Here is a 12,903-nt window from a genome sequence, read left to right as displayed (position 1 = left end):
GATGTCACCGCTGATCTCTAGTGAATGGATAGGCGGCATGCTCAGTGATGTCACCGCTGATCTCTAGTGAATGGATTGGTGGCATTCTCAGTGATGTCACCGCTGATCTCTAGTGAATGGATAGGCGGCATTCTCAGTGATGTCACCGCTGTTATCTAGTGCATGGATAGGCAGCATTCTCAGTGATGTCACCGCTGATCTCTAGTGATGGATAGGCGGCATTCTCAGTGATGTCACCGCTGATCTCTAGTAAATGGATAGGCGGCATTCTCAGTGATGTCACCGCTGATCTCTAGTGAATGGATAGGCTGCGTTCTCAGTCATGTCACCGCTGATCTCTAGTGATGGATAGGCGGCATTCTCAGTGATGTCACCGCTGATCTCTAGTGATGGATAGCCGGCATTCTCAGTGATGTCACTGCTGATCTCTAGTGATGGATAGGCGGCATTCTCAGTCATGTCACCGCTGATCTCTAGTGATGGATAGCCGGCATTCTCAGTGATGTCACCGCTGATCTCTAGTGATGGATAGCCGGCATTCTCAGTGATGTCACCGCTGATCTCTAGTGATGGATAGCCGGCATTCTCAGTGATGTCACCGCTGATCTCTAGTGATGGATAGGCGGCATTCTCAGTGATGTCACCGCTGATCTCTAGTGATGGATAGGCGGCATTCTCAGTGATGTCACCGCTGATCTCTAGTGATGGATAGCCGGCATTCTCAGTGATGTCACTGCTGATCTCTAGTGAATGGATAGGCGGCATTCTCAGTGATGTCACCGCTGATCTCTAGTGATGGATAGGCGGCATTCTCAGTGATGTCACCGCTGATCTCTAGTGATGGATAGCCAGCATTCTCAGTGATGTCACCGCTGATCTCTAGTGATGGATAGCCGGCATTCTCAGTGATGTCACCGCTGATCTCTAGTGATGGATAGCCGGCATTCTCAGTGATGTCACCGCTGTTATCTAGTGCATGGATAGGCAGCATTCTCAGTGATGTCACCGCTGATCTCTAGTGATGGATAGGCGGCATTCTCAGTGATGTCACCGCTGATCTCTAGTAAATGGATAGGCTGCATTCTCAGTGATGTCACCGCTGATCTCTAGTGAATGGATAGGCTGCGTTCTCAGTCATGTCACCGCTGATCTCTAGTGATGGATAGGCGGCATTCTCAGTGATGTCACCGCTGATCTCTAGTGATGGATAGCCGGCATTCTCAGTGATGTCACTGCTGATCTCTAGTGATGGATAGGCGGCATTCTCAGTGATGTCACCGCTGATCTCTAGTGATGGATAGGCGGCATTCTCAGTGATGTCACCGCTGATCTCTAGTGATGGATAGCCGGCATTCTCAGTGATGTCACCGCTGATCTCTAGTGATGGATAGCCGGCATTCTCAGTGATGTCACCGCTGATCTCTAGTGATGGATAGGCTGCATTCTCAGTCATGTCACCGCTGATCTCTAGTGATGGATAGGCGGCATTCTCAGTGATGTCACCGCTGATCTCTAGTGATGGATAGCCGGCATTCTCAGTGATGTCACCGCTGATCTCTAGTGATGGATAGGCGGCATTCTCAGTGATGTCACCGCTGATCTCTAGTGATGGATAGGCGGCATTCTCAGTGATGTCACCGCTGATCTCTAGTGATGGATAGCCGGCATTCTCAGTGATGTCACTGCTGATCTCTAGTGAATGGATAGGCGGCATTCTCAGTGATGTCACCGCTGATCTCTAGTGATGGATAGGCGGCATTCTCAGTGATGTCACCGCTGATCTCTAGTGATGGATAGCCGGCATTCTCAGTGATGTCACCGCTGATCTCTAGTGATGGATAGCCGGCATTCTCAGTGATGTCACCGCTGTTATCTAGTGCATGGATAGGCAGCATTCTCAGTGATGTCACCGCTGATCTCTAGTGATGGATAGGCGGCATTCTCAGTGATGTCACCGCTGATCTCTAGTAAATGGATAGGCTGCATTCTCAGTGATGTCACCGCTGATCTCTAGTGAATGGATAGGCTGCGTTCTCAGTCATGTCACCGCTGATCTCTAGTGATGGATAGGCGGCATTCTCAGTGATGTCACCGCTGATCTCTAGTGATGGATAGCCGGCATTCTCAGTGATGTCACTGCTGATCTCTAGTGATGGATAGGCGGCATTCTCAGTGATGTCACCGCTGATCTCTAGTGATGGATAGGCGGCATTCTCAGTGATGTCACCGCTGATCTCTAGTGATGGATAGCCGGCATTCTCAGTGATGTCACCGCTGATCTCTAGTGATGGATAGCCGGCATTCTCAGTGATGTCACCGCTGATCTCTAGTGATGGATAGCCGGCATTCTCAGTGATGTCACCGCTGATCTCTAGTGATGGATAGCCGGCATTCTCAGTGATGTCACCGCTGTTATCTAGTGCATGGATAGGCAGCATTCTCAGTGATGTCACCGCTGATCTCTAGTGATGGATAGGCGGCATTCTCAGTGATGTCACCGCTGATCTCTAGTAAATGGATAGGCTGCATTCTCAGTGATGTCACCGCTGATCTCTAGTGAATGGATAGGCTGCGTTCTCAGTCATGTCACCGCTGATCTCTAGTGATGGATAGGCGGCATTCTCAGTGATGTCACCGCTGATCTCTAGTGATGGATAGCCGGCATTCTCAGTGATGTCACCGCTGATCTCTAGTGATGGATAGCCGGCATTCTCAGTGATGTCACTGCTGATCTCTAGTGATGGATAGGCGGCATTCTCAGTGATGTCACCGCTGATCTCTAGTGATGGATAGGCGGCATTCTCAGTGATGTCACCGCTGATCTCTAGTGATGGATAGCCGGCATTCTCAGTGATGTCACCGCTGATCTCTAGTGATGGATAGCCGGCATTCTCAGTGATGTCACCGCTGATCTCTAGTGATGGATAGCCGGCATTCTCAGTGATGTCACCGCTGATCTCTAGTGATGGATAGCCGGCATTCTCAGTGATGTCACCGCTGTTATCTAGTGCATGGATAGGCAGCATTCTCAGTGATGTCACCGCTGATCTCTAGTGATGGATAGGCGGCATTCTCAGTGATGTCACCGCTGATCTCTAGTAAATGGATAGGCTGCATTCTCAGTGATGTCACCGCTGATCTCTAGTGAATGGATAGGCTGCGTTCTCAGTCATGTCACCGCTGATCTCTAGTGATGGATAGGCGGCATTCTCAGTGATGTCACCGCTGATCTCTAGTGATGGATAGCCGGCATTCTCAGTGATGTCACCGCTGATCTCTAGTGATGGATAGCCGGCATTCTCAGTGATGTCACTGCTGATCTCTAGTGATGGATAGGCGGCATTCTCAGTCATGTCACCGCTGATCTCACAATGATCATGTATATTGCAGGTTGTCAGTGAGGCTTCTGGCTGTGACTCAGCTTCGCTCCTGGATTGTCTGAGGAAGAAGACAGAAGAGGAGATGTCGGAGATTTCGGAATCCCTGGTGCGTGCTCTCTATGGTTGTGGTCATGCTCTGTGGTGATGACGGCTGCGGCACTGACGGTGACGCGGCTTTCTTCTCTCTGCTCAGGGTCCTATAATGTTCTCTGCACGTGTTGATGGGACGTTTATCCATAAAGCGGTGGCGGAGCTGTTGGCCGAGAAGGCGGTGGCGGCCGTCCCCTTCATCGTTGGCATTAACAATCATGAGTTTGGATATATGCTGCCCCGGGTGAGCCGCGGATTACCCCTGGCATGCGCTGCAGCAGCGTGGTCTGGCGCTGTCGCAGGAATCCTCGCCCTGCTCATGCCTGTCTCTCTGTTTTGTGCCCAGGCCAGTAACATCACCGGACTGAATGACGGGATGACGCGAGATCGCGTGGTGCAAATTCTCCGGAAAATCCCCATCATGGTGAGTGCACCCGCCGGTGGTTACAGCCTCCTCCCACCGCGTCACTGAGCGCAAGATTCTATTTTGTAGAATGTCCGACCTGAGATCTTCTCCCTCGTGATGGACGAGTACTTCGGGAACACCACCGACCCCCTCCAAATCCGTGACGGCTTCCTGGACTTATGCGGGGATGTGATATTCGTCATCCCAGCCATCAGCACGGCCAATTATCACCGAGGTACGAGGTCCAACAAGCCTCTGAGGCCACGTGTGGAGCTTACAGCCATAGAAAGTGTCTTATAGTAATCCAGGGAAAGACTCTAGTCACACCCAAAGCTGCTAAGTGACATCATGTATACTCTAGACACATCCAGAGCTGCTAGGTTATTTCATGTTGTATGCTCTAGTCACATCCAGAGCTGCTAGGGGACATCACGTTGTATACTGTAGCCACATCCAGAGCTGCTAGGTGACATCATGTCGTATACTCTAGTCACATCCAGAGCTGCTAAGTGACATCATGTTGTATACTGAAGTCACATCCAGAGCTGTTAGGTGACCATGTTGTATACTCCAGTCACATCCAGAGCTGCTAGTTCACATCATATTGTATACTCTAGTAACATCCAGAGCTGCTAGGTGACATATTGTATACTCTAGTAACATCCAGAGCTGCTTGTAGACATCATGTTGTATACTCTACTCACACCCAGAGCTGCTAAGTGACATCATGTATACTGTAGACACATCCAGAGTTGCTAGGTGACATCATGTTGTATACTGTAGTCACATCCAGAGCTGCTAGGTGACGTCATGTTGTATGCTCTAGTCACATCCAGAGCTGCTAGGTGGCATCTTGTTGTTTGCTCTAGTCACATCAAGAGCTGCTAGATGACATCATGTCGTATGCTCTAGTCACATCCAGAGCTGCTAGATGATATCAGAACAGCCTGGACTGAGCATGGCCTCTACTGACTACAGACAATGCCCAGGATGCTCAAGTACACAGGTTGTGCACTGAGAGAATACGCAGTGAATGGGAATGAATGATCGCAGGAACCATCAATCGCCCTCTCTTTGGGCTGGAATGAGGCCCTTTAAACAAGCCTCCATTTTTGGGATGCAGATCTATTGGTGTGAACGACCTTTCACCTGTAGCACCCAACGTAGGCCATGCTGTTAGGGTCTGTACGGTGGAGACATGAACAGAGGTAATGTCTGTAGATGTCAGTGCCGCCATAACCCTGGGCCTTCCCCCATAACCCTGGGCACCCCCCTCCCTCCAGAACCCTGGGCACCCACCCCCCTCCAAAACCCTGGGCACCCCCCCTCCATAACCCTGGGCACTCCCCCGCACCTCCAGAACGCTGGGAACTCCCCCCCTTCCAGAACCCTGGGCACCCCCCCTACAGAACCCTGGGCACTCCTCCCCTTCCAGAACCCTGGGCACTCCCCCTCCCTCCAGAACCCTGGGCACCCACCCCCCTCCAAAACCCTGGGCACCCCCCCTCCATAACCCTGGGCACTCCCCCGCACCTCCAGAACGCTGGGAACTCCCCCCCTTCCAGAACCCTGGACACTCCCCCCCTTCCAGAACCCTGGGCACTCCCCCTCCCTCCAGAACCCTGGGCACTCCCCCCCACCTCCAGAACCCTGGGCACTCCCCCCCATCCAGAACCCTGGGCACTCCCCCTCCCTCCAGAACCCTGGGCACCCCCTCCCTCCATAACCCTGGGCACCCCCCCTACAGAACCCTGGGCACCCACCCCCCTCCAAAACCCTGGGCACCCCCCCCTCCATAACCCTGGGCACTCCCCCGCACCTCCAGAACGCTGGGAACTCCCCCCCCCTTCCAGAACCCTGGACACTCCCCCCCCATCCAGAACCCTGGGCACTCCCCCTCCCTCCAGAACCCTGGGCACCCCCTCCCTCCAGAACCCTGGGCACCCCCCCTACAGAACCCTGGGCACTCCACAACCCTGGGCACCCCCCCCCCTCCCAGAACCCTGGGCACTCCCCCTCATCCAGAACCCTGGGCACTCCCCTTCCCTCCAGAACCCTGGGCACTCCCCCTCATTCAGAACCCTGGGCACTCCCCCCACCTCCAGAACCCTGGGCACTCCCCCTCCCTCCAGAACCCTGGGCACTCCCCCTACAGAACCCTGGGCACTCCCCCTCCCTCCAGAACCCTGGGCACTCCCCCTACAGAACCCTGGGCACTCCCCCTCCCTCCAGAACCCTGGGCACTCCCCCTCCCTCCAGAACGCTGGGCACTCCCCCTCATCCAGAACCCTGGGCACTCCCCCGCCCTCCAGAACCCTGGGCACTCCCCCCCACCTCCAGAACCCTGGGCACTCCCCCCCACCTCCAGAACCCTGGGCACTCCCCCCCACCTCCAGAACCCTGCGCACCCCACTGCTCCTGCCGTTCTGTAGGAAAAGGATGCAGGTGGAGTCATAACCTCATCACGCCCGGAAACAGAGGAGGATACAAGAATAAAGATGGAGTCAGTGGGATCAGACAGGTTTGATGGCCCCTGAAGTGTCTCCACGTCCATCACCCCTCATCTGGTCGGTTGGCAGATCTCCTGACCAGGGTCTGTGGTTTGGTTGTGTGTCGTGGATTGGATTGCGGCTCCATCACAGCAGTAATAAGACCAAGTCACCCTGTCCTAAAAGAAGGGATGGGGCAGACGAGGAAAGAAATGTGACACAGGTGACAGATTTAAAAATGTATACAAATTCGATGAAAAATTCATGGAGGATTGGGCTCAAACTCCTAAAGCAGACCTTGCGGTGGCCACACTTTCTAAAAAGGCTTTTGCCGTCAGAAAAAGCATCTTTATTAAAAGATCCCTGAAAAAAACATAAGCTTCATCGCCAGTTGTAAATCAGCAATGGCCTCTGTCCCAGTGGCCGGATCACTACGTATCTGGACCAGTCAGGTGAGTCACGGTCTGGAGGACCGCGTCTCTAGAGAAGAAATCCTAGCAAATACCCCATTACTCCATTAGCTTCTGACGTCCCGTGTCATGCTCCGTTAGATGTGACAACATTTTGCTGAAGATCTACGGCCAGAAGGGCCTTTTGGATAAAACAGTCGCCTGGAGACATACTGTCAAAAAATCACTTCTGCAACCTTCCGTTTCAGTCTCGCTCATTACTTGGCCCCCAATTGGAAAAAATATTGGAGTCTCTGAGCAAAGGGAAAGGGGTTGTTTCCAGAGTCCAAAAGGAAGTTTACCCTGTTTAGATCCTTTCATAATCAGAGGAGAAGATCCAAGATTCAGAAGAAACGGAGGGGCTGACCTTCAGAGAAGATTAAGAGCAAGAGACCAAGGAACTTCCTTCAAAAATAAGAATGCTGACCAGAAACCTACTGACCTGTGATGCCAGAAGAAAGGGGAGACTTTCCTTGCACAGTGGTCTAAAACTTCATCAGATGCTTAGGTAAATTCTATTATATGAATACAATATTCCCTGGAATTCAGAAAATTTCCCCCAGACCGTTTTATTCTCAACAGAACACAAGATGCAGTGATTCCTGTATTCATTCAAGAATTTGTGGAGAAAAGGGCCCTGGAAGAAGTCTACACTTTACGAAGGGGAAAAGGAGTATGTTCGAAGGTTTTCTTCAGTCCAGGAAACAAATGGAGGTTAGTCATAGACCGGACCTTCCTCAACAAGTATCTCATGAAGTGCAAATTCAAGATGGAGACGATGTGACCAGCGATAGGCCTCCTACAGAAAGAGGACTATCTAGCAACAATAGACCTGACAGACACCTACCTGCACATACCTATACTCCCAAAGCGTAGGAAATATCTGAGAGTAGCAATACGGTGGCACAGAGGGACAAGACATCTTCAGTTTACATTCCTCCCCTTCGGGATATCGACTGCCCCCCGTGTATTTACAAAGGGTGCAGTCGTCCTGTCGGCAGCCCTCAGATTGAGGGGCATCTGGATGGCACCATATCTAGAAGACTGGCTGATAAGAGCATCCTCCAGAAGTCAGCTGTTCTCCTATTACTGCAACACGTCACATTTGGAGTGAGAATCTAGAAAATTATCCAGGAGGTCTCTCATTTTATTGCCCATCCAAAGGTATCGGTCAGAAATACTATGAGGGTTCTGGGTCTCCTGACCTCATCAATAGACGCCATTCCCTGGGCCAAAGCTCATATCAGATCATTGCAAAGCAACATTCTGTCAGCTTGGAACAAGTCACAGATTACACCGGACAAGACTCTCCTCATCTCTCCAAGATCTGAAATGGTGGCTGACGCCATCTCACCGCAGCAGTGGGAAGAGTCTGATTTAGGGCTGAAACGATTATTCGAATAAATCGAGTAAAATGTTTTGCATCAAGGATTGATATTACTCCACGTTCCGCGGTCTCCCGCCGGCCAGCACCACGCTGCACTGTATCCTGACGTACACACATTCACCAGGATGTGGTGTATGTAGGCACGCGCTATGACCTGATTCTGTGTGACGTCAAGTCCCAGTGCATCACATGAAGAAGAGGCTGGAAGAGCTGTGGAGAGTCCGTGGCGCCCCTAGCAGGAAAGATAAGTATTTAATTTCACTGGCACTGCGGCTGGGCACTGATGGCTAGGAGGGGCAGTGGAGGAACTGATGTCATGGGGGGGGGGGGGTCATGGCAGTGGGGGGAGCTGGTGGCACTGGGGGAGGAACTGATGGCACAGGGGAGGGGGAGCTGATGGCACTAGGAGAGGAACTGATGACATGGGGGAGATGATGGCACTGGAGGGAGCTGATTGCACTGGGGGAGGAACTGATGGTACTTGAGGAGGAACTCATGGCACAGGGGAGGGGGAGCTGGTGGCACTGGGAAAGGAACTCATGGCACAGGGGAGGGTGAGCTGATGGCACTGGGGGGAGCTGATGGCACTGGAGGGAGCTGATGGCACTGGAGGGAGCTGATGGCACTGGAGGGAGCTAATGGCACTGGGGGGTGAACTGATGGCACAAGGGAGGGGGAGCTGATGGCACTGGGGGGAGCTGATGGCACTGGGAGAGGAACTGATGGCACTGGGGGAAGCTGGAGGCACTGGGGAATGAATTGATGGCACTGGGGGAGCTGATAGCACTGGGGGGAGCTGGTGGCACTGGGGGAGCTGATGGCATGGGGGGACTGATGGTGCTGAGGACTGATAGCATAGTGGGAAGACTGATGGCACTGGGGGGGACTGATGGCACTGGGGGGGGGACTAATGGTGCGGAGGACTGATGGCATGGGGGGAGACTGATGGCAGGGGGTCTGATGAGTTGTTATAAAAAAAAAATTTTAATTAGTTTTTTCTTTTTAGAGTACTCGATTAGTCATTGGATTAATCGGTCGAATACTTGATTACTAAAATAATCGATAGCTGCAGCCCTAGTCTGATTCCTCAAACACAGAAACTCCTCACCCTGGGTGCCTCCTCTTGGGGTTGGGGTGCCCATGTAGAGGATATGTGGATACAAAGGAAATGGGAACAAGGGGATGGACTTCTTCCATCTAATATTAAGGAGAGGAGGGCTGTGAGACTTGTCACATTCTAGTCCAATCGGACAACCTATTATATCTACAAACAGGGTGGCACCAGGAGTCCCCAGCCTGCTGCAGGCAGATAATGAATTGGGCAGAGACTCATTCTGCAGGCATATCAGCCATTCACATCAACGGGACGCTCAACTACAGCGCAGATTGCCTCAGCAGAGGGAAACTGCACCCAGGACAATGGAGCCTGAACGCCAAGAAACATGTGGTGAAGCAGATGGGTCAGCCTAACCCTAGACGCTGTGGCAACACAAAATAATGCCAAAGTGAAGAAGTTCTGTGCCCTCTACCAGTATTGCCAGGTCATGGGAGTAGACAGCCTTTTTAATCAGCTGAAAACAAGAGCTTTCCCCTCTTAGCATTGGTAATGAAAGTACTCAGAAAGACGATTCAGCACCAAGCAGAGGGGATAGCAATACTTCCCTTATGGCCTCACAGAGCTTGGTTCTCCCAAGTAATGACCCTCTGGGGGAGGGGGGGGAGAAAGTGGAAGCTACCGATACAGCCGACCTACTCACCCAGCAGGGGATGATACATCCCAGTCCACAAACTCTACACCTTACGGCCTGAACAGCAAAAACTGTCCAACTTAGGCTTGTCCTCGGAGGTGACCGGTACAATTCTGGAAGCTAAAAGGCCTAATACAGTAAAATGTACAAATTGGAGAATTTATAATAACTGGTGCTCAATCAATTCAGCAGACGCAGAAACTATCAAGAGTGTGCTACAGTTCCTACAGGATGGTGTACAGAAGGTGGTCAAACCTTGAAGGTTCATTTTACCGCCAGTAACGCACAATTACAAGGACAATTCTCTAACCACACTCTAAGTAGATCCTTCTTCAGGGCCTTGGATATCCTTAGACCAAAGGTTCAATCTCCACTTCCATCCTGGGACTTGTCTGTACTTTACAGCTTTGACCAAACACCCGTTTGGACCGTTACAAGAGATCCAAATAAAGTGGCTCACCCTAAAGACATTCTTTCTAGTCGCCATCACCTCAGCCCGGAGATCTGGTGAGCTACATGCATTATCCTGTAAAGAGCCTTATTTAAGAGACCAGGGAGATTGCCTAGTACTTCATCAAATGCCAGGTTTTCTACCTGAATTGGCTTCCAGTGCCAACCTCAACCAAGAGATCACGTTGCCTGTTCTATACCCTGAACCTCAAGGGTTGGAGCAAGAGACTCTGGATGTAAGAAGAGCAGTCCTGACTTATTTACAAAAAAACGAAGCCTTTCAGATCCGCAGAGAGTCTTTTTGTTCAACATCGAGACCCAAACAAGGGCGGCAAAGCCACATTAGCGAGATGGACACGGTCCACCGTTCAAAAGTGCTATGATCTCAGTGCCCGCTACAAATAAAGGCACACCCTACTCGCTCAGCCGCCACATCCTGGGCAGAATTGGCCCAAGTATCTATCCAGCAAGGCATACACTACAAGCAGAGGAAGTCTTATTGGCAAGAGAGTGCTAGAGCTCTTTTCCTCCCTAATTAGTTAATTGCTTTTCAATTCCCATTTGTTATTATGCTGCTGTAGGACGTCCAGGACAATAATTGACTCACTGAAATTTTCATTTCCTGTAGTCGGCACAGCTTCCCCACCCCAGTAAACCTTTATTGCTGCGTACAAGTCCAATGTGTGGTTTCCTGAGTCCCAGCTTTATAGTCAGAGTAATTGAATCACTGGGTATTTATTTTACCTGTCTCTTCTGGTAGTACCTGGGGGACTAACATCCCATTTGTTATTGTGCTGCCTAGAGACTACAGGAAATAAAACATTTGGGTGAGTCAATTTTTCTTATTGTGTAGGATGTTTTTATACTTTCGTTGTTATTTTTCACCTGTCCTTCAAAGCATGTTCCTAAAGAGAGTGCACCAGCAGGGGGCAGGCGGGAGGTCTCCTGGGGGTGCAGATTGTAGACTACAACTGGTGTCACTGACTCCTCTCTCTGCAGACTCTGGATTTCCCGTCTATTTCTATGAATTCCAGCACCGGCCCTCGCTCTTCAAGAATGTCAAACCCGACTATGTGAAGGCCGATCACGCCGATGAGCTCTTTTTTGTGGTCGGAGGACCATTTCTTCATAAAGGTGGCTTCTTTGTAGGTGAGTCTCCCTCTAGGTGTTCCATGCAGGACGTTCACATGTAGTGATAACGTGCACAGGTGTTTGCAAATACATGACAATTATTATCCTGTATTATACTCCAGAGCTGCACTCACTATTCTGCTGCTGCAGTCACTGTGTACATACATTACTTATCCTGCACTGATCCTGAGTTACATCCTGTATTATACTCCAGAGCTGCACTCACTATTCTGCTGGTGCAGTCACTGTGTACATACATTACTTATCCTGTACTGATCCTGAGATACATCTGTATTATACCCCAGAGCTGCACTCACTATTCTGCTGGTGCAGTCACTGTGTGCATACATTACTTATCCTGTACTGACCCTGAGTTACATCCTGTATTATACTCCAGAGCTGCACTCACTATTCTGCTGGTGGAGTCACTGTGTACATACATTACTTATCCTGTACTGATCCTGAGTTACATCCTGTATTATACTCCAGAGCTGCACTCACTATTCTGCTGGTGCAGTCACTGTGTACATACATTACTTATCCTGTACTGATCCTGAGTTATATCCTGTATTATACTCCAGAGCTGCACTCACTATTCTGCTGGTGCAGTCACTGTGTACATACATTACTTATCCTGTACTGATCCTGAGTTACATCCTGTATTATACCCCAGAGCTGCACTCACTAATCTGCTGGTGCAATCACTGTGTACATACATTACTTATCCTATAGTGATCCTGAGTTACATCCTGTATTATACTCCAGAGCTGCACTCACTATTCTGCTGGTGCAGTCACTGTGTACATACATTACTTATCCTGTACTGATCCTGAGATACATCTGTATTATACCCCAGAGCTGCACTCACTATTCTGCTGGTGCAGTCACTGTGTACATACATTACTTATCCTGTGATACATCTGTATTATACTCCAGAGCTGCACTCACTATTCTGCTGGTGCAGTCACTGTGTACATACATTACTTATCCTGTACTGATCCTGAGTTACATCCTGTATTATACTCCAGAGCTGCACTCACTATTCTGCTGGTGCAGTCACTGTACATACATTACTTATCCTGTACTGATCCTGAGTTACATCCTGTTTTATACTCCAGAGCTGCACTCACTATTCTGCTGGTGCAGTCACTGTGTACATACATTACTTATCCTGTACTGATCCTGAGTTACATCCTGTATTATACTCCAGAGCTGCACTCACTATTCTGCTGGTGCAGTCACTGTGTACATACATTACTTATCCTGTACTGATCCTGAGTTACATCCTGTTATATACTCCAGAGCTGCACTCACTATTCTGCTGGTGCAGGCACTGTGTACATACATTACTTATCCTGTACTGATCCTGAGTT

The 12,903-nt window shown here is 50.3% G+C and overlaps 1 protein-coding gene across 1 annotated transcript in view; it reads left to right on the top strand.

Annotated features, from left to right (window-relative positions):
• The window catches only part of LOC122920546 (carboxylesterase 5A-like), a 59,041-nt gene that overhangs the window by 8,937 nt on the left and 37,201 nt on the right, over positions 1–12,903 (top strand). Inside the window, exons 7-11 of the mRNA XM_044270131.1 lie at positions 3,391–3,486; positions 3,574–3,714; positions 3,817–3,894; positions 3,964–4,111; positions 11,399–11,548. Of these exons, the coding sequence (XP_044126066.1) occupies positions 3,391–3,486; positions 3,574–3,714; positions 3,817–3,894; positions 3,964–4,111; positions 11,399–11,548 (613 nt within the window). The remainder of the gene's footprint in view (positions 1–3,390; positions 3,487–3,573; positions 3,715–3,816; positions 3,895–3,963; positions 4,112–11,398; positions 11,549–12,903) is intronic.

The sequence above is a fragment of the Bufo gargarizans genome, chromosome 10 (genome assembly GCF_014858855.1).
Source record: "Bufo gargarizans isolate SCDJY-AF-19 chromosome 10, ASM1485885v1, whole genome shotgun sequence".
NCBI classification, from domain to species: Eukaryota; Metazoa; Chordata; class Amphibia; order Anura; family Bufonidae; genus Bufo; species Bufo gargarizans.
The sequence above is the reverse complement of the archived record's forward strand: the minus strand, read 5'-3'. Positions and strand labels throughout refer to the sequence as shown.